The sequence below is a fragment of the Corella eumyota genome, chromosome 2 (assembly GCF_963082875.1).
Source record: "Corella eumyota chromosome 2, kaCorEumy4.1, whole genome shotgun sequence".
In the NCBI taxonomy this organism is placed as follows: domain Eukaryota; kingdom Metazoa; phylum Chordata; class Ascidiacea; order Phlebobranchia; family Corellidae; genus Corella; species Corella eumyota.
The window spans coordinates 19,167,893-19,195,716 of NC_137491.1; the positions used below are offsets into that span (position 1 = coordinate 19,167,893).

General features: G+C 27.8%; 4 protein-coding genes across 4 annotated transcripts; all 4 read right to left on the minus strand.

Moving 5' to 3' along the window:
• Positions 1-72: 72 nt before the first annotated feature.
• On the minus strand, positions 73-8,949 carry LOC145742734 (integrin alpha-D-like). Its single transcript, XM_082560523.1, has 27 exons — positions 8,775-8,949; positions 8,491-8,612; positions 8,267-8,319; positions 7,902-8,028; positions 7,681-7,789; positions 7,298-7,401; positions 6,914-7,085; positions 6,522-6,694; positions 6,222-6,289; positions 5,908-6,082; positions 5,749-5,834; positions 5,432-5,674; positions 5,061-5,258; positions 4,282-4,582; positions 3,990-4,138; positions 3,612-3,811; positions 3,372-3,513; positions 3,136-3,228; positions 2,876-2,964; positions 2,694-2,783; positions 2,462-2,576; positions 2,104-2,214; positions 1,797-1,940; positions 1,457-1,570; positions 1,293-1,382; positions 949-1,083; positions 73-710 (listed from the first exon to the last, which is right to left on the minus strand). Exons 1-27 carry the CDS (start codon positions 8,936-8,938, stop codon positions 573-575), a joined length of 3,705 nt encoding a protein of 1,234 aa, XP_082416649.1. The 5' UTR covers positions 8,939-8,949; the 3' UTR covers positions 73-572.
• Positions 8,950-9,175: 226 nt separating this feature from the next.
• Positions 9,176-17,300, minus strand: LOC145742980 (integrin alpha-4-like). Its single transcript, XM_082560828.1, has 24 exons — positions 17,087-17,300; positions 16,801-16,915; positions 16,571-16,674; positions 16,297-16,480; positions 15,896-16,074; positions 15,249-15,316; positions 14,904-15,078; positions 14,628-14,713; positions 14,168-14,398; positions 13,814-14,026; positions 13,374-13,677; positions 13,083-13,234; positions 12,735-12,943; positions 12,444-12,585; positions 12,200-12,301; positions 11,959-12,041; positions 11,706-11,801; positions 11,376-11,490; positions 11,172-11,282; positions 10,969-11,103; positions 10,648-10,767; positions 10,335-10,424; positions 10,028-10,171; positions 9,176-9,792 (listed from the first exon to the last, which is right to left on the minus strand). Exons 2-24 carry the CDS (start codon positions 16,803-16,805, stop codon positions 9,550-9,552), a joined length of 3,291 nt encoding a protein of 1,096 aa, XP_082416954.1. The 5' UTR covers positions 16,806-16,915; positions 17,087-17,300; the 3' UTR covers positions 9,176-9,549.
• On the minus strand, positions 17,298-18,203 carry LOC145742981 (uncharacterized). The gene is made up of 3 exons (XM_082560829.1): positions 18,039-18,203; positions 17,725-17,873; positions 17,298-17,556 (listed from the first exon to the last, which is right to left on the minus strand). The coding sequence occupies exons 1-3, from the start codon at positions 18,170-18,172 to the stop codon at positions 17,465-17,467; spliced, it is 375 nt and encodes a 124-aa protein (XP_082416955.1). The 5' UTR covers positions 18,173-18,203; the 3' UTR covers positions 17,298-17,464.
• A 606-nt stretch (positions 18,204-18,809) lies between these two features.
• Positions 18,810-27,004, minus strand: LOC145742613 (integrin alpha-2-like). The gene is made up of 27 exons (XM_082560390.1): positions 26,862-27,004; positions 26,247-26,398; positions 26,001-26,059; positions 25,510-25,633; positions 24,969-25,086; positions 24,719-24,822; positions 24,461-24,635; positions 24,148-24,323; positions 23,883-23,950; positions 23,409-23,583; positions 23,241-23,326; positions 22,855-23,085; positions 22,422-22,634; positions 21,983-22,289; positions 21,730-21,872; positions 21,427-21,641; positions 21,180-21,321; positions 20,930-21,043; positions 20,759-20,847; positions 20,562-20,660; positions 20,370-20,484; positions 20,179-20,289; positions 19,913-20,041; positions 19,677-19,790; positions 19,394-19,480; positions 19,070-19,204; positions 18,810-18,921 (listed from the first exon to the last, which is right to left on the minus strand). Exons 1-27 carry the CDS (start codon positions 27,002-27,004, stop codon positions 18,847-18,849), a joined length of 3,699 nt encoding a protein of 1,232 aa, XP_082416516.1. The 3' UTR covers positions 18,810-18,846.
• Between the last annotated feature and the right edge of the window lie 820 nt (positions 27,005-27,824).

Here is a 27,824-nt window from a genome sequence, read left to right on the forward strand (position 1 = left end):
TTTTTAAAAATAAAATATTAGTTAATAATTTGGAAACACGCGAAACACGTGTGTTCACTACGCACGTGTGTTTGTTGTTCTGAAAGTTTTAAGTTCAAGAAGGATAACCAATTTTTTTGTTTTAAATTATAAAAGTTTTTTTACCAAAAAACACGAATGAAGGTGGTTATGGATCGTTTATTGAATTTAGCTGGTAATGGATAAGTAGGTGAGTAAATCTTTATTAGTAAAATAATTAAAAAATTGGAACAAAATGTTCTCATTTTAAACTTTTATATTGACCTATTGGGTAATATCATTATACCATTGCATTGCATATCTGCATATCATTAAATAAGTATAGTTATTCCAAGGTCAGATAGTTTATATATAAAATTAGAAGTTTTTTTGGGAAAAAAATAAGCTATTAGAAACTATAAATTAGTCAGTTTATATATTTTCTGGAGAATAACATATAAATATTTGTATTAAACACTCAATTTTATGTATATAAGGGTTTTGATAAAATTAAAAAGGGTATAACAGACTTTGACAAGTCCCTAATGTTATATATAAATGTATGTGTCGAAATTTTATTCGTCAAGTAGTTCGGCAATACTTCTATTATCAGCTTCAGGTATTGTGTCAATTTCTTCACTATTTTCATCCTCAACTTGTTGTTGAAGAGTGTCTTTCCGCTTTGCACATTCAGTTTTCTCAAAAAATCCCTTCTAAAAAATTTACAAATGTAATTTTTTAAATTTTTTCCACTAAGCTTTAGTTAACATTTGGTATTAATTGGTTTATTTTGAATGTTTTGTCGGTTGTTTATTAGCTAAAACTAAAATGTTTCAAGCTTAACAAAAGTAAGTGTCCTTAACTTTATATTTAACAACACAAGCATTTTTTTTGGGATTTAAAAAATAAACTTTTAGTTTAGCTAAGAATTGTGTAATGTTTTAAAAATACCTTCCAAAGGCCAAAAATAATTCCTGCTAGCAAAACCACACCACCTAAAATTCCCCCAATTATTGCCCAGATGTTTACACCACTTGTGTCTTGAGTTGGAATTGGTGCAATGTAAGATGCAATATGTGTGTTAACCTATAAAAGAGAGATATTAGACTTGTCTGACGATCGATCAATTTTTTTAAATGTAATTATTTATAATAGATAATATTTAAGTTGTATTTAGTAATATTTAAACAGTATGATTTATGGTATTAATAATTTGGAAGAGATTTCTATAGGCTATACGATCTTATTTAAATTATATGTAAGCAGGTTAATGTTAATTAATAATATTAACTTACTGTACTGTTGTACATTTGTTGGTTGGGATAAATGTGTTGTTTAGAGGTATCTATGCTTAACCAACTTGGTACAGTTGTAGATAACTTCTCCTAAAAAAGGAGTGTCAATTTATATTTTTAAAACCTATATTATAAATAGGCTTAATAAATTTTTAATAGTTGACCTGGTTAAGCGAAGGTGTCCACAATTTAAATGATGCAGAAATTGTAACTGTTTGAAAAGGTGGTAACTTTAGAATTGTACACTTGATTTGTTCGCATGTAACATCATTACAAGTCTGAAATATAACTTTAATATTATTTAAAAGACATTCACATACATAGTATTTTTTTGCTACCTCTTTAATTAATATAATTGAAGTCGTTCACTAATTTGATGCTTTTAATTATTAAAAAAGGTAATTTATTATAAGTAAAGATAATTAGGCAAATAGTTAAATGTATATGTATTTGTTAGGTACATCTAAAAAAATGATTTAAAATAAAAAAATGTTATCTATTCACAATTGATGTTGGCAACAGTTTGGTCTGTGAAGTAGGAAAGGTTAGATTGTGTTGATTTTTTTCGGTTTTAATATTAAGAATACCCAATGGCAATTGGAAAGAGTTGACTTTGTTTTCATTGAGGCAACTACAAATTTCTTTTGGCTGCATAAACAATTTTTGTTTTTATCTATTTTGTTAAAACCTATTAGTTTTCTTTTGTTTTGGCATTAATGAAAATGTTTTTAACTTTATTTTAAAAAGGTTATATATGCATTTCTAATAATAATAATAATATCAGTTTTCTAGTATTAATATTATAATTTACCTCACAAGTTAGATCATACAAATAGAGTAATGTTAGATTGTCCAATGTTTTTTGAGGCCATGCAAATACCATTGGGGCATGGGCAAGAACATTTGGTCCATTGTTATGAACCTATGGTAATAAAAAAACAAAACTTTCTTTAACATAGCCAATGTAATTTAAAAAAAAAATATATATATATATATTAAAAGGACTATGTATATATAAATTTTGTAAAGCAATAGAGTTTTTAAGAAAATAATTTTAGTTTTTTAACTTGATAATTTTATTAATTTACCAAGATTAACATTACTTAATTTACAAGCTTTAATTTGTTCATAAGAACTAGATACTAATGTCTAAATTAACTGCTCTTTACCATGTGTTTATGAAGTATATTTGTTAAATTTCCACCAAGTACTTGATCAGTTAAACTCTGAACAAAATTTGGAGTAGTTGAATGGTTAAAGAAAATAGAATCTGGTTTAGAATTTCTGTCAAACATTGTTGGATTAAAATATATGTTTGTTATGTACAATCAAGTATTAAATATATGTTATTTACTTAAGTTATTTGAATTTAAAAAAAATATAATTAATTAAAACACAAACCCTCCATTTGTTAGAGAAACTGCATAAACAATTTCTCTTTGATATTGAAAAAAGTTGTTTTTGTTATTTAAGTTCACAGTGATATTCTCACTTCAAAAGTAAAAAAATATTGGAATAAAAATTATAATTACTAAATATTTAGAAAAATTCTTTTTTACTTGGTTTTTAAAAGTGGTACTTACTTAGAATATACATGTCCATAAATGATAACCTCAGATATATTTGCACTTGGTATTAATTGAGCTAAAGAGTATTCCATTTCAAAATCAAACTATTTTTGCAAAAAAATTAGCAATTTTTAAAACTAAAATATCATATGAATTAATTTGTAATTGTAGCAAACATTTCTTTACGGAGCTAATGTGTTGTTTTATTTATTGCAGCTTTAAATATCTTCAACTTACTTTAAGTTTATGAAATTATAAAATGCTCAAATAGTTACCTGTGTATTTGGTTGCATTATTTCATTGTCAAATAAAATAATAGACAAACCTGGGTCACTTGAGTCTGATAAAGTTACTGATGTACCTGTCATCTGAAACATAAATAAATAATATTGATTAAATGGTGTTGTTGTAAAATAAACTGTCTTTGGTATTTAATAATATATTTTTTTTTTTAAATCGTTTATCTAGATAAGGTAATACCATAACAATAAAAATTTTTAAAGTTTTAAACCTTGCTTAGTAAAAGTTGTCCTGATTTAACATGAACTTCGGTAAGGTATGAATAGTCAGGGCCCTTATTTTCAACTTTAATATTTACTCTCAGTGTTTCTGGGTTTGTTTTTATAACAAATGGGCTGTCTGAGGGTTTTAATCTAGAAAATAAATAGCGATTATCGTATAAAAGTTAAAGTTGATGAATATACTTTATATATACATTTAAAATTATTAACAAACTCTGAATCAAGCTTACGAGAATGTTGCAGATATTTGTAAATTGTGTTCACAATTTCCATGTTGACCTTTACAATTGCTTTTAATGGGGATTTTTGAAGTAATGAAGTTAGGTAGAACTGGGTCTAAAACTGGTGACATTACAATGCTTTTTTGTGTGTCTGTTGGCTCGTAAGTTAAATCAATTTGAAGTGGTAAACTTGTTTCAGAAATTTGGGGCTGTAGAAAAATTAATAAATCTGATTTTATAAAACAAATTTATTTAAATGGGTAATATAGCTGTTTTGCTTTTTTTAAACAAATCTTATTATAAATCTTTAAGTTCACCTTTAATTTAATATTTCTTGTTTTTTTATGTCACTTTGTATGTTATAAATAGTTATTTAAATTACTGTACATTAAGTGTGATTGAATGGTTCATGCATAAATTTTTAGATGAAATTGTAACAATTGTTTCTACAGTTGCTGATGTTGTTTTAAAAAACCAAAGTCTTTTATGAACATGATCAGAAACCAAAGAGTCCAATACTATTATTAGCTTTATACCTGTATTAAAGATGGAGGTTGTTAAATGTGTAATAAAAACAGAAATAAAGTAAAAGAATTAGTGTAGTAGAAAATATGTCAAATATGTGTTCAAAATTTTGTTTTAAATTTTACCGATGTTTATTTAATATTTATGTACCTACCATATGCATCAAGATTCGTATTACTTCTAACTTCTCCTTTAATGCAAGTACTGAAACTTAAACATGGAATTGTTTTATTCTCTAAGCAGTCAACTATCTTAATTTCTTGTTTATTAATAAAAATAATTGAAGATGTAATATCAATAACTGGTCTTGATTTTAGAACCACTATTTTGTCGCTAATTGGTGCTGAAACTATCATATCAGGATACCCATTAAGATCAATATCAATTGCATGTTTGTTAGGAGAAGAATAACCAAAACTTTGTAGACCAGAATGCAATTGACTGCTTAGAATTCTCTAAAATTAAAATCAATAATTAATAACCATCACAATAAATTTAAACTTAATAATTTAGCTAAAAAAAATTATAAAAAATGTTATAAGAAACTTTATTTTATTGTTTTTTTTGTATATATCTTTATCCTCGATGTGGAAAGTCGAATGCGCGACTTAAACATAGAGTAACATAAGTTACTCCGACCCAGTCTCGAGTTGCTTGTGACAGTTTGGGATATTATAGATTATAATTGCCAAATAATTATACTGCTGATTAAGTGCCGGCTCAGCAGGAATTTGTACCGTTTATAGCGCCTTACTCAAGGGTACTACAGGATGGGATCAGTTGGGATTGAATCCACGACCTCATGTGTGGTGTAAAAAGTGTTTTTACCATTACACCACGTTGCCGATTGTTGTATCCTTCAGGTAAGATTTAACCCAAAAAAAATTGTACTACTTCTTTAATTTTACACATAACTATAAGCATGCATTGTACTTGATATGTATTGCTTTGAATTCCCGCTCTTGTTACATAATACAAATAAACTGCTCCCTGTCCTTCATTTGGTGCACCAATCAGAATGTCATCAAATCCATTTCGATCAATGTCACCTGCAACTGTGATTGACATTCCGAATCGAGACCCAAATGTATTTGAACCCATTAAAATTTGTGGTTGGTAAATAGTAGGATTCTTTAAGAAATTGTAGTTAAAAAAATATTAGGATGTTAAAGTAGTAGTGGTTTTGGTAAAATGGCAATAATTCTCATTTTACTTTTTCAACAGTAAATATTACTAATTTACATATATTTGCTAACAAGCAATAGTAATGTTTTGTTAAGCTCTATTTTTTGTAACATACTTACCCAGTTTGCTGGATTATCTGGATTATTTAAGTATACGAATACTCTTCCTTGATCATACCCAATATTGTCATTGTATAAGGGAGCAGACACCAGTAAATCATCATAGGAGTCTTTGTTAAGGTCAACAGCAAGCACTGCTTGACCAAAGTAACCTCCTAATTGCCACAAGTCATCGCCTGGGTGTATAATTTGATGATTTTGATCAGTTTTTTCTGCTTGGTGTTGTTGCAGATAAATAACAACCTGATAATGTAAAAATATGTTTAATATCAATATCTTCTTGGTTAAAATATTAATTCATGTGAATATGTTCTTACTCTTCCCTTGGACATATATCTTGGAGATCCACTTGCAATATATTCAGTTGAACCTCCATAGAAGTTTCCACTTGTAACTGAGTATCCTAAGCAGGCAGGTTTTATATTAATAATTTTTGTAAAAACATACTAACAAGATCAAAATTTTTCTTTTTTTACCCAAATAAGTATCTTTCATGTTGTTGACTGTTTCTGGTTGAATTAACTCATCTAGTTGATTTCTACTCAAAACATTGTTGTAGGTAAAAGATAAACCATTTAGTGATGAAGTGTAACTAATGGTAGAACCTGTTCTGTCATATGCCCCAACTAAACTTGTGACAAGTTCATTGTTCTGTTAAACAAATTTTTTTAAAAGTTGTTTTTATGGAATATATTACGAAAATATAACTTATATTAATCTTCAAACATTTTATATTTAATTTTTTTGTAGAAATTTTCACATTTTTAGTTATTATTTTGTTGTTATTTACATTGTTGAAATCCATAGCAAATCCTGCTTGACATTGATACAATAAATTGGTGGAATTTTGATATTGATCTGATAATGTTTTAAACGATAGGTTAAAAAATTTTGATAACATTTTAAAAGATAGGTTAAGTGAGATGTTTAAAAATGTTATTATTAGACGTAAACAGGATTTTAATTTTGGTATTTAAGGTTGTTTAGTTGTTTTAAAGATTACCAAAAAATTGTAAATTACATATTTCAACTTAACTATATCAAAATAATGTTTTAGTTTCGGTTATGACATTTATTTTATTCTTTTGACCTTCTAAGCTAGCAGATTGTATAATTAGCATAGCTAAGTTTGGAATAACATCTGATAGTTTTGCATAATTTGTAACTTCAAAGACGTTGTCTGGTGAGCTCGCTATTTGCATTAGTTCATGGTCATCTATTTCAGAACCCACACCAACGGATGTTATTATAATTCCTTTGTTTCTACAAGATAAGAAAATTAATTTGTTAGTGTTTTTAAATTACAGAGTAGTATTAGTTGTGTTTTATTATAACTTGTTCGAGTAGTAATTTTTTTGTAATAAATTTTAAGTTGTATGGCACCTAATGAGTTATGTTACTATGTATGTATAATATAGTGCGTTATAGATTACTATTTAGACAAGTGTATATTAATATATGTTTTATACAATATGATGTAACCTTGCTTTTTCCGCATTAACTCTTGGACCATCAATTGATTTTCCATCTGTTAATAAAATAATCTGTTTTGGATAATTTTTTCTTGAATTTTGTGTCATCTCTGTGATAGCGTTGTTCAATGCTCTTCCGATATAGGTTGATCCTTTGATTTTAGTTATTTGATCTATCTTAACTAAAATATAACGAAAGCTATATAAAAATAAAGTTTTGGTAGCTACCTAGAACACATAATTTTACAACAAAGATTGTAAATGGCCAAAATATAAAGATTTTGAAATAAAAAGTAATAGTTTATAAACCTTGTATTAAAAGCCGTACTTTTTATAACACAAAAGTGAGTTTTTTTAAATTAATAGTTTTTTGACAATATATTTATTCACCAACCCTTGATTTTTTCAAATGTAGTTAGGGATAAAGGAATTTTTACTCGACTTTCAGTTGCAAATAAAATAAATCCCACTTTGATTCGGCCAGCATCCACATCGAATCTAAAATATTATTAGTTTGTTAAAGTATAATTAACTGCATTGTTATGGTGTAAACTATGTTAGTAGCCAGGTTTGGTTTTATTAGCATTAAAATTTAGCATTTTAAATGGTTAACATTTTATCTTTACTGCTGTCATGACACATTACATTTAAAGAAAACATTTGTTAATTTATATGCTACTGTACAAATAAAATTTGAGCCTTTTTTACATAATAATTAGAGATATGAATACATGTAATAACAACACCTGTAATTAAAAGTTTTTAGCTAAAACAAACCTAAAATATTTTAGCACGTCAATCACCCAGTTTTTAGCGTTAGTAAAATCGTTATCTGATAAACTGTTAGAGGAATCGACTACAAATAAAATATCTGTTCCATCACAGTCTAAAAAAATATTTTTTTTTCCTACTGTAAATTTTTATTAAATTTTTTTTTGAAAAACTGCTTGGAGTTTATATTAAAATATGTGCTTTATAAGTTTTTATAAATAACATACATTGTGGACAAGGTGTTGCTAATTTTATCGTGGATTGCTGGGCATAGTTATACTTATAACAAGAACCAATCATGCGCTGTGGGTAGGCTGAGGCAGGGCATAGAAATGTGTAAGTGTTTCCACACATCTAAACAACAGAGATAAAAATAACTGTAGTAATCAGATGATAAATTAATTTTTAAATAACAAAAGGATCATGTTTTGGTATTCAAGCTTTAAAATATGTTTTTATGATAAATTAATTTTCAAATAACAAAAGGATCATGCTTTGGTATTCAAGCTTTAAAATATGTTTTTATGATAAATTAATTTTCAAATAACAAAAGGATTATGTTTTGGTATTCAAGCTTTGAAATAGGTTTTACCACAAGATCTTTGTTGTTTGATGACACTGTCATTCCCATAGCACCAGAATCCCCTAAATGAAACATAAATCATGATGAAGTTTAATATAAAATTTGTATTATTTGATGACTTAGATAATGCCTAAAAAATAAACTTAGATTTTAATTTTTTAAATTGAATAAATATCAAGATTTTTTCAAGAGTCAAATCAATATTAAAAGCCACACCCAAGTGGGTTTATTACCTAAATTAGAAATAGTTTTGGTGCAAGTAATACTTTCTCCAGATTCAGAGGTAAGGGAACAATTAAACACAACCCCATTTTCTGATTTAGGTGCTCCCACATATAATGTGACCTCATTATTACTAAATTGTGAAAGTGTTGGAGTTAAAAACCCATTATAGATAGTAACTTTTTAGCTTTTAGTTTTTATTGGTTATTTCACAAACTTAGTATAAAAGGATTTGTTTATGTAGTAAAGTATTTAAAAAAAAGTATACTTTAAATATTAATGTATAACATTTTACCTTTGAATAACTGTAACTGATGCCCCAAAATAAATAGGTTTTGATTCAAGATGATTCGGTTTAATAATTTGAAAATTTCTGGTTTCTATTACCTGAGCATTGGTAGCTACTACACTCAAACATAATATAACACAGATGGTTAAAACACTTATTGTAGGTTTCATAGCAAACTGGTATTGTACTGTATAATATCATAATTGCATTAAAATTATATTTAATATACATATCTTTCAAATTGATATAATAACATTCTGTAACCTTGTGTCAGTCGAAAACTTTCAAATCTAGTATTTTAATCAATAGTAAAGCTATATTTTATTAAATTCAAATACTAAAGGACACTATTTTTAATTAAAAATACATATCATTAATAATCATTAATAATACGTTTTAAATGCTAAATAAGTGAATACAAATTGCAAATGTTCACAAATGAGACATATATATAAGTAAGTAGGTGTAAGACAGAGAGTTTATATTATGTGTAGGCTGGCATTATACTATGGTACATCATATGATTATGTGGGTTTTTGTTATCTAATAAATTTGCTGTCAAAAATTAATTTTATGCCAGCACAACTGTATGTGCTAAAGTAAGTTGTAACTTGTTTTTTTTGTTTTTTTAATTTTCAATGGCAAAGTATAAATTGACCTTATACAGGTTTTAAACATATGTGTTTCAGAACAACATAATAATAACATAAAAAAGATATTTGAATAATGTGTGTACGTTACATTGTTTTAGTAGTTTAATCTTTAAATTGTTTTTATCATTTCAAACTTTATTTTGTGAACGAGTGTCATCTTTTTGGATATTGTCTTTTGTACAATTTTCATCATTTTGAATATCATTTTCCACTTCATTTTCTATGCCATTTTCTATGCCATTTTCTATTTCATTTTCTACAACATTTTCTATTTCATTTTCTACAAGAATTTCGCCGAAACTTGTTTTTCGCTTTCGCTCCTTGGCTTCTTCAATTTTTTGTGCATATTTGCTTCTTCTGAAGAAACCGATCTTGAACAAAATTAAAATGTTATAGAGCTTAAAAGTATGGCATTTTTTATGATGATAAATTTTTGGTAGTGAATTGTAAGTTAAAGTTTGCAATGTTGATATTGTTTTTGTTTATAGTACTAAATATTTTTTTTGTAGTATTTAATTTACTAATTTAGTGGTTTAGTATTATTTTAAACTTTTTCATATGCTTTACAAAGTCAAAAATTAAAAAAAAAAATTCTTAAAAACTTACCCGACACAATATTGCAAATATAATAATTAAGATTACAACTGCACACACAATGCCGTACACTAGTATATGATAGTTATCTTCCAAGAGAGAATTATTTGAAGTGATGATTATTGGACTGTTGTATTTTTGAATTTGTGTGAAAACCTGTTAAGTTATATAGTTTTAAATATAAAATTTACTGTCGGTTATCCAAGTCATATCTATTTTATATGAAATATGTTTATGTTAGGCACCAGTGGTAATTTCTTTAAAGTTTTATATAATTTATTTGAATTATAGTTTAAATCTACTTTTTAAAGGCATTTACCCTTGATGTGTATATTTCACTTGATGGTGCTAAAGGCAAATCTTTTGTATTTATTTGGACTTCACTAAATAGATCTGTTGTAAAATTGTCCTGTGAAAGGTATATTTATTTATATTATGCTTTTTATACAGCACACATTTGAATGATAATTTTAATATAATCAAAACAACATTAAAAAATTTTTGAAGCAAAAGAAAAAATAGTTATTTTAATTGTAAAAACGTTTAATTTTGTTAAATTTATTATCAAATGCACTTTGCAGTAACATAAAGCTTAATTTAATTTTGCCGACATCAATTGTTATTTTGCTTACCTGACTAATAGCTAATGAAGGAATCCATACTTTAAAGGAAGCTATTAAAGTTATTGTTCTGAAAGGAAGTAGTTCGTTAACTTGACAAGTTATCGTTTCACATATGACATCATTGCAGGTCTAAACAAAATAAATTTAATTTAAACAGCTAAGTCCAATTACTACTTTGGAAAACAAAACAAAGATTTTAAGTTTACAGTTTAACACTGTTTAATAGATTATATTTTTCTTATTTTTGTAGTTTAATAAAACATTTAAAACTTTGTTATTTTTGTAAAAACAGTTTAACTATTCTTAAAACTATTTTCTTTCTGAACTTACAGTTTGTAGGGGTAGGCTTATACTTGTGTCGGGATAATTAATTGTGTAATTATTCACATCAGGTCTTGTTACATTTAAGGGTAGTTTAAATGGATTTATTTTGTCTCCAACTAAGCATTGACACATATTTTCAGGCTGAAAATAAACACAACAATTTTAAACAGAATTTAAAACATATGTTTTATTAAAGAAACACTACTTACTGTGCATGAGAACTGATATAAATAAAGTAATGGGAATTCTTGTGATATTGACCTAGGCCAAGTAAATGTTAATGGAGCAGTTGAAATCACATTAGGCCCTTGATTATCAATCTGTTAAAATAAGTTTTTTCATGATATAATGTGAAAATATTTAATTGATCCTTAATTATAAAATTTTTTTATGAAAATAGTATTAACTTTTACCATGTGTTGATGAATGATATTTGTGTTATTTCCACCAAGGACTTGATCATTAAGTGTTTGTATTGAGGCTACTGAAGTTGTTCGATTGTAGTATAAAGATGTAGGAATAGAAGATCTAAACGACATGATAAAAAATGGTTTAATAATTATTAGTATACTGTGTTTTAAAAGTAGAGTTTTCTATGTTAACAATGTTTTTTAAAACTAAAAAATGTAGATGTAGTTATCTTTTAAAATAGTGTTTTAAATAAGTGTTTTAGTAACTGTAATATTTTACTATAAATTTACAAAAAAAATTGTGTTGCAGTGAATAATTTAATAGCATATTACCCTCTCGTTGATAAGGAAGTCAAATATTGAACTGATCTTTGGTAGTTGATGTTGTTGTTTGCACTGTTTTGGTCTCGAGAACTTAATGAGTCAGCACTAAAAATTAACAAACAAACAAACATTTTTACTGAGTAATATACACAATAATCACTTTATTCATTTACTTTTAAAATGAAATTTTATAAATAAGGATTTATAAAAAAATTTATACACTGTGCTTTTTAAATTTTGGTTATTTATTAGTTTTATTAACCTTACTGTTGCATTGATTTCAAAGTGAGTTGATGTTGCTTTTAGGGCCAGCGAGCCGATTAAAAAATCCATAACGAAGTTGCACTTAAAAATATTTAATAATCATTTTTATATATATATATATATATATACGAAAGTTTAATTAAAGGGGACTTTAAATATTACAAAAATCTTAATATTACTATTATGCATATCAACTATTTTCAACATTCTGGTTCTTACTTTAACAAAATATATTTTACCTCTTCTTCTGCTGACAATATTGATAATAATTTGTTGACTTTTAATATTGTTAACCCTGGTATACTTTCTTTTGTACTTTGGGTAACACAGTTTCCTTCAACCTTTATTAAAAAATTACAATTACAAATCATATTTTAAAAACCTTCTAAGGTAAAAAATTTTAGCTTAATGTTCTTTTTGATTTATACTGGGTACATAGAAGTAAATTATTTGATAAATGAAATTAGTAGTTTTGTATCCTACCTTACTGAACAACAAGTCACCAGATAGAACATTTACTGTGGTGAGAAAGGCAGGGTCTCTTCCATTATTGTATATTGTAAAATTAACTGAAAACAAACCAGGATTTCTCCTAATTATGTAAGGAGTGTTTGCTTGTGAAATTCTATAATAGAGATATTGATGTTTAAACTATACAAAATGTGTGTTAAAATATCTTTCACCAACTTAATGTAGTTAGCTTTGACCAGTTGTATAAAAATATATATAAATTGTTTGTATTTTTTAACAAAATTGTTATCAAATTTAACTTACGAATAGGTTGCTGTGATACTTAGATCATATTGGCAAGTATTATTTGGCCCATTACAGTTCTGTTCAAAAGCTAGGGAATTGGTCACATAGTTTGGTTCAACTGGATCTAAAACGGCTGATAAACTTTGACTTTTATAAGTGTTGTTGAAGTCATATACAAGTCTAATAACAATGGGGTTGAATGAAGACAGTTCAGTAAAACCATTTGTCTATAAAATAAATAAATCCAAATGTATGTAAGGTTACAGATTACAGCAGTATAAAATACATACTGGCAATAATTGTTTTAATTTTGCTGAATCATGGTTAAGCTTTATATTATTACACAACTTAAGACTTTTATTTAACCTTCAGTTGCAAACTATGGTTTAAACAGTTTTCTTTGTTTGTTTCAACAGTTGTTAAAATACTTTGAGTAGTTTCTGATGTTCCTAAAAACTCTAGCCTTTTTCTGTTTTTTTCAATATTGTTTATATCCAAAATAACAGTTAAGTTGAAACCTAAAAATATAAAATTAACCTCTAAATTCAAACAAGTCCTATATCTAATAATTAAATTTAAAAAGTTAATTATTAATTTAAACTAATAATCGTTATATATTTATTAAAATTGGATACATGTTGTTTAAACCCCACTTACCGAACATATTTTGCTGAGGGCTTTGTACATTTCTTTTGTTGATAGTGACACATGTTTGATAAGTCACACAGACCTGTGATAGATTTTGTAAACACTTAGTCAAATCTATACTTGCATTATTTGTAACTATATTTGCATCAATAACGGGTCTCGATTTTAAGACAACAATGCTATCACTGGATGGTGCTGATACTAGAATGTCAGGATAGCCATTTGAATCAACATCCAGGTTCTTTGAGTTTCCACCATTAACAGCAAACCCAAAATGCATCAGTGATGGTGTAATGCTGCTACCAACAATCCTCTGTAAAAATAAGCTTAAATTTTAAAAGCAGGGAGTTTAAATTATCACAAAATTAATAAGTTAACATTGCATTTTTTACTAAGTTATTTAGTTCTGATATTTACTTAATTTTATTTGTTATCATTTTGATACTTACCTGGACCATACTGTCTGATATTCCTTGAGCTGTCACATAATACAAATATATTGCACCCCAGCTTTTATCATTAATCTCTTCTCTTGGGGCCCCTATTACAATGTCATTAAACCCATTTTGATCAACATCGCCTACATCTGTGATCGATATTCCAAATCGAGCCCCAATTGCATTGGAACCCAATAAAACTTGTGGGTTATAGGTTGTATAACTCTATTAATTAAAGTGTGGCTTTAATAGATTAATATTAAGCCATATATGGGTGCTTTTAAAATTTATTCACTTATTTCTGTTATGCAATAGGTAGTAAATGTTGATTTTGTTTAATCATAATCATAAGTATAGCCATATTACCCAGTTTGCTGGATTAGTTGGGTTATTTAAGTATACGAATACTCTTCCTTGATCGTACCCAACATTGTCATTGTATAAAGGAGCAGACACCAGTAAATCATCATAGGAGTCTTTGTTGAGGTCAACAGCAAGCACTGTTTGACCAAAGTAGCCTCCTAATTGCCACGAAATTTCAGGTGGCTGTATTTTCACAAACTCTTTTGTTGGAATTTCTTGTTGATATATAATAACCTAAAAATAAAAGTAAGTGGTTCAAGTGTAAGGGGTTCAGATGAAGGGGTTCAGATGTAAGGGGTTCAAATAATGAGGGTTCAAATGAAGGGGTTCAGTTGTAAGGTGTTCAAATGTAAGGGGTTCAAATGTCATGGAACCGTTTTTTATACGTCTATTTATTGGGCAAGTTTTATGGATTTTAAAATTTTTTTTTTTTATGGATTTTAAAACTTTTCAATAATCTTACTCTTCCCTTGGACTTATATCTTGGGGACCCACTGGCAATGTATTCAGTTGAACCCCCATAAAAGTTTCCACTTGTAACTGAATAACCTAAACAGAATCGTTTGGGTCAATTTAATGCAATATTAACTTTAAACTAGTTTAATTTTTTGTTGTTTTATCAATTTTAACCAAAAAAATCTGATGAGTTTTACATAAAAAATCATAAAAAATCACAATCAGACTAAAAAGTAACAACATTTTTTAAAAATTAAAAAAAAAAATTTAACTTTTTTATTACCAAGATATGTATCTCTAACAGAAATTAAACTTTCAGGGTTTATGATTTCTTCAATTTGAGAGTCATTTAGAGTTTTAGTGTATGTTGTTTGTATGTCCCCAGCATTGGAAATGTAATCAAATACTGAACCAGTTCTATCATAGGATCCTACAGCTCCGACATAAGCATTGTTGTTCTTAAAATTGTTTAAAAATTAAAAAAAACAAACTTTATGCAAAATGGGCTATTTAACATATTGTTTACTACCTTAAAAAAAGGTTGATAAATCAAGAAATATTTTAACAAAAATTGGGTTAGTATCTTTGTTTAAATATTTTATAGTTAATATAAAAATTTTTTTTTTACTTTGGTGACTGCAAGGGATATTCCTTGTCCGCAGCTTTGAAATTCATTGGTGGAATTTAATTGATTACCTGGGAATATAATAAAGTTACCAACACATTTCTTGTCAACAGTGTTAGAAAAGTTATTTTTCGTTTCATTTTATTTAAAGTGTTTTTTTTTTAAACATACCGGCAGCTAGGTGTAGTGGTAAGAACACTTGGTACACCACACATAAGGTCGTGGGTTCAATCCCCACTGAGCTCATGCTGTAGCGCCCTTAATTAAGGCGCTATAAACGGTACGAACTCCTGCTGAGCCAGCATTTAATCAGCAGCATAATTATTGGGCAATTATAACCTATAATATCCCAAACTGCCACAGGCAACTCGAGACTGGGTCGGAGTAACTGATGTTACTTTATGTTTAAGTCGCGCATCGATTTTCCCACACCGAGGATAAAGATATATATATACAAAAAAAATCTACGATATCTTAAAAAATTAAAATTTTGCCTTTTTTAAATTTGCCTTGAAAATACTATAATCCAATAGTGTCAAACATGTTTTTGTTATACAAACATTAATGTCAATTTTTTGTTGAGTATAAATATGTTCAGAATAAATGTTTTGTAACAAATTCTATGATATAAAGTGGAATCTATCGCTTACCCTCCAGACTGTTTTGAGCATTTTCCTGGATCACATTATTTAGGCTTCCTATAATTGTTTCTAACTCAGCAAAGTTATTGACACTAAATGTTCTGTTTGGGCTACCAGATATTTCATTCAATGTATCAATGTCAATCTCAGTACCTACGCCAACAGAAACTGTAACTATGTTCATCAACCTAAGACAACAATGTACTTTTTGATTTTAACTATTTTGACATATTTGGTCTTATGCTAGGACTAAAATTTACTATTTTTTTTGACTAGAATTTTGCTGTTATTGGTTTTATATTGTTGTTGCATTTTTTTATTGTTTCAATTTTTTTTAAAAAGAAGTAAAAATTTTTCCCTCTATTATTTTTAAAGGTAAGATTTTTTTTTTAAATATGTTTTATTAAAACCTGATTGTTTCTGCTGCTTCATTAACAGTAGCTTGGTCTATTTCTGTGACCAATGCATCAGTAAGAAAAACTATAACTTTGTTTTCGCCAGGTCTACCATATTCTTGAAATTGTTCAAGTGCGCGGTCCAAGCCTAAGTCTATTCTTGTAGTTCCTCCTTCTTTTAGATAAGTTTGTAGAGTTTCTATTTTAACACAAATTAAATTAAAGGAAACTCTCTGCCGATAAATCTAATTTGAATTAGCTTTAGTTAACATGCAACACACTTTATGACCTGTAAAATGGGAAAATGTAGTTGCACTTAAATTCAGTTGTGTAACGGCATCAAACGAAAATGTAATTAGGCCTAGATGAACATTCCCATTATTAATATCTTTTCTAAAAAAAAGTTTAATTAAGTTTTTAGTTATATAAGACACATTAATTGTGATTTAAAAAGGGACAGTAATAGAAAAAATATAGATCACAGTTTAAAATTTTTTTAAAACATGATGGAAAACTTACTCCATTGTTTTACAGACATTTACCACCCAATCTCTTTCTTGTTGGTTTGCATCGTCGTTTATAGACCCTGAATCATCCAAAACAAAAATAATGTCTGCTTTGATTCCACCACAAACTGTATAAAAGTTTATTTTAAACGATTGATTATAGAAAAGAAAACAAAAAAAACAATACAAGGAAAGTTCAAGGCCATTAAAACAGGAAAAAAAAATTTTTACATCAAAGCTTTTGGTCATTGTAATACACAAATTTTTTTCTAGGTAAATATTTTTTTAGAAATAGTTACCTGGTTCACATGGGGAGGTTAATACAGTTGGTTCGTTTTCAAATCTGTAGCAAACTCCAGTATATTGTTGGGTAGAGTTTTCCCCACATGAAGAAATGTGAGTGTTTCCACAAATCTGTACAATAATTTTTTATTTAGGTTTTTTATTACGAAAGTAATTTGAAAAAGGCATTCATTGTTATCATTTTACATAAAAAAAACTGTGGTTTATATGTTTAGTTTGTAATGTTAACTAAGCTCATATTTTTAAGTAGAAAGTACATAATGCAAGTTTTGGTTGGAAATTTATTAAAAAGTAACAAAAAAAATTAGTTATTTTATTGAAACACTCTTGGGGTCAACGCACAAATTATTCTGGCTTTTTTTTAGCCAGAATAATTAGATTTGAAAAATGTTAAAACTATTTCTTGCAATGTATTGCTCTTGGTTGGCTGCTGTGTTAACAGAAATGCCAATGGCTCCAGATCTTTCTGCAATTTAAACTAATTAATTACTACATTACAGTAACCATTACTTCTATAAAAAGTAATTACATAAAAAAAGTGTAAAAGCAGATAATTAAAGTCTTTTTTAACAGTACTTGTAATTTTTAGTTTAGGTTTATACTTAACTATCTGTTAATTTATAAAAAGTAATACCAAATTGTTGAACATTTGAGCATGTTGTGTATATAGGTTGTAAACTGTTTAACATGCAGTTGTAAAGTGCCCCTTTTGACCTTCTTACAAGTGGTAAAAATTCATAGGAAGGTGCTCCAGCTACTAATTGGTTTGCACCATTTTGTTTTCTAGATTTATATTTTTTGTTTAGTAGTGATATACTGTCCATACATCATCTGATAGCTAGTAAAAAACTGCCCACTTTTTGTTTATACAATGTTTATGTTACAAAGTATATTAGATAGTTAGTTTGTGTTACAAAATACTAATTTTAGCAGGTATAAAAATTTTACCGATATGCAAGTGATGCTCCAAACTGAATATTCTTTGTAGAACTTTCAATTATTTGAAAATCTCTTGTTTCAATATTTTGTGTTGCCACAAAACTGATTAACAAATTTACCAACAAAATTTTTACTATCATCATATCAAGTTTATTAGCTTGATGTAAAAGTACTGCTGATACTAATGCAATATTTCTAAATGGAAACCAACTTTTTTACTGAACTTAAAATATTATAACACTTTAGTTCTTTTGTTAGGAAGGGCCTACGTCAAAAACTTAATGTACATCCTCTCTGGGAGTAAGAACTTAATTGTGGTGTTGTTATTATAATGTTTCAATTATTTCCTTACTGAATCATAGATATATATAACTTTACTTGCACGCTTTTAATATTATGACAACATGCACAAAGGATAGATTTAAAAAAATAATGCACACTATTTTGTTCTGTGGGTATTTAAAAAAAAATACAAACTTTTTTTGATAATGGTTAGGTGTATAATTGTTTCCATATTTAACACTTAGTACTTCCTTTATTATCCTAAATTTGTTTTTACAAAAAACTCATTTATTGTTAGTTTAATAATTTTTTATTATAGTATATAATATATAAATATGTATGTGTATGTGTGTATACGTATATAGTAAAAGCATATTATAGTACATAAAGCTTTTATATTTACCATTTTTCTAGAAATAAAATATTCGATTATGTAAATGTATGTTATTAATTTCTGATAAATGGTGTACTTTATTGAGACACTTTTAAATGTTCATGGTTAAAGTTCATTTTTGTTTCTTCTCAACTTGTCTTCTTAAATGTCTTCTCTTTCAATTTCTTCTTCTGCTTCTCTTATTTTTTCTGCATATTTGCTTTTAAAGAACCCTTTCTAAGTTCAATATGATTAATTTTAATAGGCGATATAACATATTTGATAAAGTTGTGTATTAGTTATTTTTATACATAATTTAAATTTTGCTAGTGGTCCAAAGCACTTTTTGTACAATTTAAAACACATAAAAATGATATAAATTTACCTTCCAAAGAATAACAACAAGGACTATTAATGCTACCAATCCACCTACGATTGCCCCAATGATAGCTCCAAGGTTAAGACCCTTTTTAGGTTGTACAACTATTGGAGGCTCATATTCTGCTATGCTAGTTTCAAGCTATTTAAAATAATATTTATAAAAGTTAGAAGTTGTTAGAGGTAAAATTGCCTTTTATTTTTTTAGGTTTATTGTTGAGTTTTTTATATCAAATTGGGTTAAAAAATTTTGCTGAGTAAGTTGTTGGGATAAAAAGCTAATTCTAATTTGTAATAAGGTAAATAAAGTGTATAGATACAATCAACTTACTGTGGATTTGTAATTTATGTTGTCAGGATACAAAGGTAAATTAGCCGTCATTGTTACTGTACTGGTTAGGATAGTGTTAAGTTTTGACTGAAAACAAAAACTCTAATTACTCGCAATGAATTTTATTCAGGATAATTTTATCATTTAGAACTTTAAACATTAATAAAACATTGTTTTATTTTAGACCTGACTATATATTACATAATATTTAAAAAGGGATAAAAACAATATTTATTTTCATATTTGTCCTTATAATTAAAATGGTTGGCATTATTTTAAATACCTGTGCCAGGGAGGGTAGCCAAAGTTTGTATAAAGCAGGCACAACAATGCTTTGATAAGGCAAAAGTCTGTTAATTTGACAGTTTATGCTTTCACATATCACATCCTCACATGTCTAATAATAATATAAATTTATTGTAAGTTACAATTATTTTGTAATTTTCGTATTTTTTTTAAAAGGCGTGTTTGTTTGTTTATTTGTTTAGAACTACAATTTTCAATATTGTTAAAACTTACAGTTTTTGGTGGTAAATTAAGACTTTCTTTGCTTGGGTAGTCTATTGTATAATTTGTATTGTTTTCTGTTATTGGAAAATTTAATGAGTTGACTTTGTTTCCAACAGAACATTGGCATACCGACTTTGGCTGAAACAAATATTTATTAATTTAAAAAAAATGCAGCTTAAAATTTACCTAAAACTAAGGTTTGCTTAAAGTACATAATTTGTTTTGTAACAAATATATTTGGTATTAAAATTGCTGTATTTAAATCAATAACTTACCTCACATGAGAATTCCTGCAAGTAAAGTAATGGAAATCCTTGCAGTGTTTGTTTAGGCCAGGTAAATGTTAATGGGGCTGTGTAGATCAAATTTGGTCCTTGATTATAAATCTAAATAGAAGAAGTTTGGCTTTAATTGTACGCTGTTTTGTTATTATTTTGTTGTTTTGTATTTATGTTAAATTGTTAACCGTATGTTTGTGAATGATATTTGTGTAATTTCCACCAAGTGCTTGATTATTGAGAGTCCGTATTGTGGTTACGGAAGTTGTTCGATTGTAATATAAAGAAGTAGGCACTGAAGATCTAAAAAATTGTTGATTAATTACTCAATAAAAAACAATCTTTTATTTTTCAACATAATTTAAATAACATTTTTATACCCTCCTAGTTGTAATACAACTGAATATAAAAGTTTTCTTTTGTATTCTACTTCATTGTTTAACAAATTTTGATCGTTAGTTTCGGAGGTTGCTTCAGCACTAAAGCGAATTCATAAATTTTTTGTAATGTTCTTTCAAATTAATTTTTTAGTCTGTTTTGTATGTCAGAGCAAGTTTCTTTTTAAGTAATTAATCACCTTGAAAAAACCTTAGCTGTAATTTCTATTTCTTTAGTTGTAGCTTTTATTGTTAACCCTTCCAAAGAAAAGTCTAATTGAAAGTTGCACTAAAAACATTTTTAATTGGTTTTTGTTTGTAGAAATTATTTTTAAACGTATCGGTTTTATAATTGTTTGGGTTGTACTTACAGTTGCCCCATTATTCATAACAGTTTGAAGATTAGTCACAGATGATTTGTAAAATAGAACAGTTGTAGTTGCTGAACTTTCAGTAAGTGATTGTTCAACACAACTGCCTCGGACCTAAATACATGTTTTTTTTTAAAAGCTAATATTCCTATCTTAGTTTGGGTTTGTCATGTTAATCTTTTGAAAAATTAAATTATGTAAATTATAATCATGTATTAATTTTACTCATTTATATCTGGTTTTAAGTTACCTGAGTAAGCATTAGAGCACTAGATGTAACATTTATTTTGGGAAAAAATGAGTAATCAGGTCCATTATTTTGGATAGTATAATCAATAGAAAACAAACCAGGATTTTTGCCAATGATGTAAGGGTTTTCTTCTTGTGGAACTCTGTAAAAACAAACCTTGTTGTTAGAAATAAAAAATAGATGTTAGGTCTGTTAACAAGTAAAAGGTTTTAATGTATGAGTTACTAATGTTGTGATTTCAACTTACGAATAAGTTGCAGTAATACTAAGATCATTTTGACAAGTGTTATCTTGCCCATTACAATTCTTATCAAAGCTTAGAGAATTGGTAACAAAGTTTGGTGTGACTGGATCTAACACAGCTGATAAATTTTGACTTTTGTGAGTTCCATTAAAATTATATTCAAGGCTAACAACAATTGGAAGTTGCAATGATAATAAAGAGTAAACTGAGGTATCCAGCTTTAAAATAAAGATAAGCAAGATAAAATTAGTATTTTTAGAATTGTTTTATTTAAATTATTTTGGAGAATATTTAAAAAAATCTTACGTTAAGTTCTAAGCTATGATTTAAACAGATTTGTTGAGTTCCAATTTCAATTGCGAAATTTTTAGACACTTGAGTTGTTTCAAAAAATCGAACTCTTTGATTTTTGAGTGTATTGATGTCCAGTGAAACTGTTAAATTCATACCTAAAATATATATTTATTTGTAAACAAAAATGATTTAAAGTTTTGTTAATAAAAATAATTACTTTTAGTTATCAACTAGTTAAGCATAATATAGGTAATGTAAAAATAACCATAAAAAATTTCTTCAGGTAACTCCACTCTTGAAATAGCTTGTATACAAGTCTTAAATTTAAGACAGGGCAATAAAGATTCACCAAGGCACTTTATCAAATTAATTGAGTTTTGTTCAAAAATTATTTCAGCATTGATGTCAATAATGGGTCTTGATCTTAACACAACAATGCTATCACTGGATGGTGCTGAAACTACAATATCAGGATAGCCATTCAAATCAACATCCAAGTTCATTGAGTTTCCACCATTGGCAGCAAACCCAAAATGCTTTAAAGATGCTGTAATGCTGCTACCAACAATCCTCTGTATCAAAGTAAGAAAATTCTTAATATTGTATTTTTTCTACTTCGTTTAAAATAGTAATTTGTTTTTAAAAATTTACAACAAAAGTTTTCTGCAGTTTCATGTAAATAATTAATTCTGTTAAAAAAATACCTGTTTTCTATTGTCTGAAATACCATTTTCGCTAACATAATACAAATAGGTAGACCCTGAGCTATTTTCATTTAATTCCTCATTTGGTGCCCCTATTATAACGTCATTAAAACCATTTTGATCAACGTCACCCACAACTGTGATTGACATTCCAAAACGAGCCCCAATTGCATTTAAACCCATTAAAATTTGGGGTTGATAGGTTGGTTCATTCTAAATGGACAAAGGATTTTTTTTTATTTTAGTGCGTTGGCATGTTTATTTTTCTTTTTAAACACTTTATTTTGCTTTAATATGTAATTTCAAGTCATGTTTTTATTTAGTTTATTTAATCTGTTCATGCTTACCCAAAGTGCTGGGTAACCATGGTTATATAAGGTACACTAGTATATTTATTTTGACAATTGTCCAGACTATTCAGTATAAGACTTACCCAGTTTGCTGGGTTAGTGGGGTTATTTAAGTATACAAATACTCTTCCTTGATCATACCCAACATTGTCATTGTATAAGGGAGCGGACACCAGTAAATCATCATAGGAGTCTTTGTTGAGGTCAACAGCAAGCACTGTTTGACCAAAGTAACCTCCTAATTGCCACAAATTATCAGGTGGCTGTATTTTTGCAAACTCTATTGTTGGATTCTCTTGTTGATATATAATAACCTTAAAATAGATCATAGAATACATTTTATGTTGCGTAGATTTTGTAATAACCTTCTTTAACCTTTATTTTTTAATAATCAGTAGTTGTTTTTTTGCAGTTGGTAGAACTTTTTATTGACTTGATAAGTTTTATTAAAGATGTATAGTAATCTCACCCTTCCTTTTGACATATATCTTGGTGACCCGCTAGCAATGTATTCAGTTGAACCTCCATAAAAGTTTCCACTTGTAATCGAGTAACCTTTAAACAGAAAGTTCATTATTAGATGAACACAATAGATTATTATAATAGTTTGAAAATTTTGATTTGTATATTGTTTTACCAAGGTAAGAATCTGTAATAGAGGTAAGATTTTCAGGGTTTATAATATCTTCAATTTGAGAGTCATTCAGTGTTTTGGTATATGTTGTTTGTATGTCTCCAGTGTTGGAAACGTAATCAAATACAGAACCACTCCTGTCATATGATCCCACAGCACCAGTATATACATTGTTATCCTATATAATAAATATGTAATTCTAAAGTTTAGAATTTTTGAATAACCTATTTTGTCGTTTGAACAAACCTGTTAAATTTACAGTCTTTACCAATTTTTTTATTATATTTACGGTTCTTCAAAATATATTTAATCTTGTAGATAAACCCTAGACTAAACTTAAAATCTTTGAATAAGATATTTCTTTTAATTTACATTTCGCGATAACTATCACACGTTGGACTCGTACTTTATCTTGCAAGACCATAAACTACAAGTGTTTTACGCAATTGATTATTACTGTAGGTTTTTTAGTTATACCCGATTAATATGAGTTGATATTCCTTGTCCACATTGTAGATAACTATTGGTTGAGTTGCTTGCTTCACCTATAAATAAGTTTATCATTTTGAAAAAATATTTCTTATAAATGCAAATAGCCTTCGTACAATTTTTTATATAAAATTTGATATTTGCCAAGTATATACTACGTTTGATTAGCAGCGACTTCGTACCAAAACAATGGTTAAAATATAAAATGCTATAATATTAAAATATGATTTTCTAAAAATTTTATTAATTCCACCTTCCAATGAAATTGATGCAGCTTCTGTAATTTCCTCCCTAAGTCCTTCAACAACATTTTCTAGATTGCTAAAGTCTGTAGCAGTAAAAACTCTGTCCATTGTACCAGCGATTTGTAATAGCTGATTCGATGAACTCAGTCCTACTCCTACTACCATCGTTATTATGCCGTTATTTCTAAATAGATTGTAATTTAATAAAAATTCAGATAAGCAAAAATGCATGAAAGAAATGCAAGTGCTTCGTAAACATTTTGTAAGTAGGTCTAAGGTAAGACATAAGTTAATAATGTATATAACATGATTGCTTAATACCTTGCCGTTCTAGCAGCGCTTTCAACCAAGGGTGTATCATTTGCTTGTCCATCAGTAAGGATAATTATTTGTTTGGGAACGCCACTTCTGCCATACTCTTTGAAATGTGCAGCTACATCATTAATTGCTTGTGCAATATAAGTGCTGCCATGTGTTCTTGGGAAGTATACCCGCCCTAAAAACAATTATTACAGAAAACATCAGCTCAGTTGGCTTTGAAAATTCTAGTTTAATATTTCAGGTCGTAATTAATTTTACGTCTAAAATCGTCGAACGATATTTCTCCTAAGCGGATTCTCTGGGTCGTAGAATCTGCAAAACTGAAAAGTCCAAGGTGAACGTATCCGTTGTTGATATCATTTCTAAAAGAAAATTAAAAAAATAAAAGATTTATATATTAGTTTAATTAAATGCTAACAAAATTAGCTTAAAAAAAAGGTTAACAAGAAGTTTAGTTAACCTAACTTTTAATTGTGTTAACCTAACTTTAGAACTTTTGTTGCCTTACGAAAATGATTCCAAAACGTTGATAACCCATTGTCGTTCTTGGTTTAGTTCTCTATCATCAACGCTTCCAGATTCATCGAGTACAAATATAATATCTGCTTTGATAACTCCAGGACAAACTGTTATAAATAAACAGTAAATACTGTTACGTATTTTTCGTCTATAGTTACTGCCGTATCTAGCCAACAACTTATAAACTAACAGAGTTTAGCTTATAACATTTATTTACAAATTATAGAATAACACCACAACGACCAAACACGACCGTTCAGCAGGTTCTCCAAAACGTAACTAACTAAAAATGTAACTCCATCTATTTAACGTAGTAATTCGTGCCAAAAACTAACACGCCTTATCTGAAGGTGTCAAGACAGATAAATATTTTACTAGACAAGTACAACAAAGATTGGGGCAACTGGGATGTTTACGCTGTTTGTTACAATACAAACTTAGTTTCGACGATGTACAAGAAGAAGATTCAATTTTCACCCAACCTTTTTAAAGTCTAACCTAAGTTTACAGCGAAGTTAACGGTTACTTACCACTAGCACACGGTGAAGACAGTAATTGAGGTCTACTATCGTCCAACAAGGACTTTTTAAAGCAAGCTCCAATCCAGCGTTGGTTATTGTCAGGACAGTTGAACGTGTACGTGTTTCCGCAAACCTAGAGTAACATGATACAAGTTTATGTGCTATACAAATTGGCTTAACAGTACCGTTCACAAGCTTGTACCACAACTCCCACATATATTACATTGCAAGACATTTAACTAATAAATCACGTGATAGAGATAACGGTGTAAACACGTGACTTGAGGTGTAAACACGTGACTAGAAACAGATAACACTTAGCGTAAACAAGAAAATTGCGGATTTGTCACAGTATAAACGACCTTATTTTTTAAGTTTGCGCAATTCTAAAGGTATAGTAATTGTTTATTTAAATAAATAAACGATGGTTACCTAATATATTTTTTCAAATAGCAGTATTTAGTATAAGGTTATTTTGTTAGTAAACTCTGTGTACTTACTACATAGCTGTTTTGTGCTACTGCCACACCCAGAGAAATCCCGATTCCGCCTTCTCTTTCTAAGCATTTAAGACAGCGATAAAATTACATTTAAGGAAGTAAAGGATAAGAAACCTAATGCTGTTAAATTCTTGTTACAAAACCAATATGTATATTATGTGGTGTACATAATTTAAAACACTTAAGAATTTTAGCATGAATAAAAAATATTAAAAATTATTTTTGAAACACTTTTGGTATGCTTACCAAACTCGGAAACAGTCGTGCATTGCACAAATGGACCTTGCGTTACATTGAAAGGGCAAGTAAATACAGCTCCCTTGTTTCCCCTACCTTCATCTTGTTGAAGTTGTCCGTAAGAGGGAGCACCTGCTGTAATTGTGGTCTCACTTCCAGACCTGTGATAAAAAATAGTCAAGCTCTAAGGCATGTTAGTCTTGTCACATTATCACTGCATTACAAAATCCCAATTTAAATTGTTTAGTCAAACTATTTGATGTTAGAAATAAAGTTTAATATTTTATTTTTTTAACTTTAAAAAAGTAATTATTTTCTGCATATAATAGCAAGTTAAAAAGCACGTTATATAATTGCCAAGTTCTAGTTGTTGTCTCCTATATGTTACCTGTTGTTAATATATTTTTATAAAAAAACTGAAAGGTCAATCTACAAATAAATAGTAAATAGTTAAATTTTTGTATCCCTGTAATAAGTTAAGTTTGTCAGAAGACTAAATATATTAAACTGATTTTATGTTATTTAATTAAAACGTAAAATAAGTTTTATTTAAAATAAGTTACACGGTTTTTTGCAGTATAACTCTTACTTATACAGTTGAATTTAATATAAACAATATTTCACCTTATTGCTATTAACGTTGCTCCAAATTGAAAACTTCTCTCATTCAAATTCGTCGGTGAAAGTTTATGATAAGTTCTGGTTTCAACATTTTGGCTTATAGCACATTTTACTATTATTAAAAGTAGACTAGCAAGCTTAATCATTGTTCCTTAGTCATATAGCCTATGTTAAAATAACGAAGGTATTGTGTGTTAAGTTATAATATAAGCGCATCTACTATTTATATCCTCTTACTAAATTATTTTTGCTTACGAGGCGCTTTTTACTTTATTTAAAATATAGGCATATTTATAGTTATTGCCATATTTGATTTGTGAAGTTCTATCAAAAAATGTGTTCTACCAGTTAAAGACTTTATATATGGGCAATCGATTTATACTTCTTAATAGGGTTGACTTTACTGTAATTTCTTTTATGGCGGTTGCAGGTTATTATATATGAAAAAAAAACTAACTTTGAACCATGATTTTAACTTAGCTATTCTGTTTTGATGAATAGTAATTAGTATATTTAATTGATGAATGTTAATTAGTAAATTTAATATGTATAATTAAATTCTCGAATTACTATTTACAGTAAACAAAATTCTTTTCCGTCTTAATTTAATAAACAACGACGTTTTAGCTTATATCTTATATATTTGCGACAAATAAGGAAAGATATCTTAACACTTTCAGTATATGGTTTATAATTACAAAAATATAGGCAGCTTAAACTGCACTAACATACCATTTTCCAGTTCCAATATGTTTATAGTTTTTAATACAATTTTTATGTTTTTTGAAGTGGTGGAATATCCATAATATATTTAAAAAAACATTTTTAATGTTTTTAAAATGCGCATAATATAATCATTTTTAGACATTGTTTTGTTTAAGCATATTGACCTAAGCTCACAGGTATATTTCTCTTAAGCAACACACTGGTATTTTTTACAGTATAATAATATATTATACGGCTATT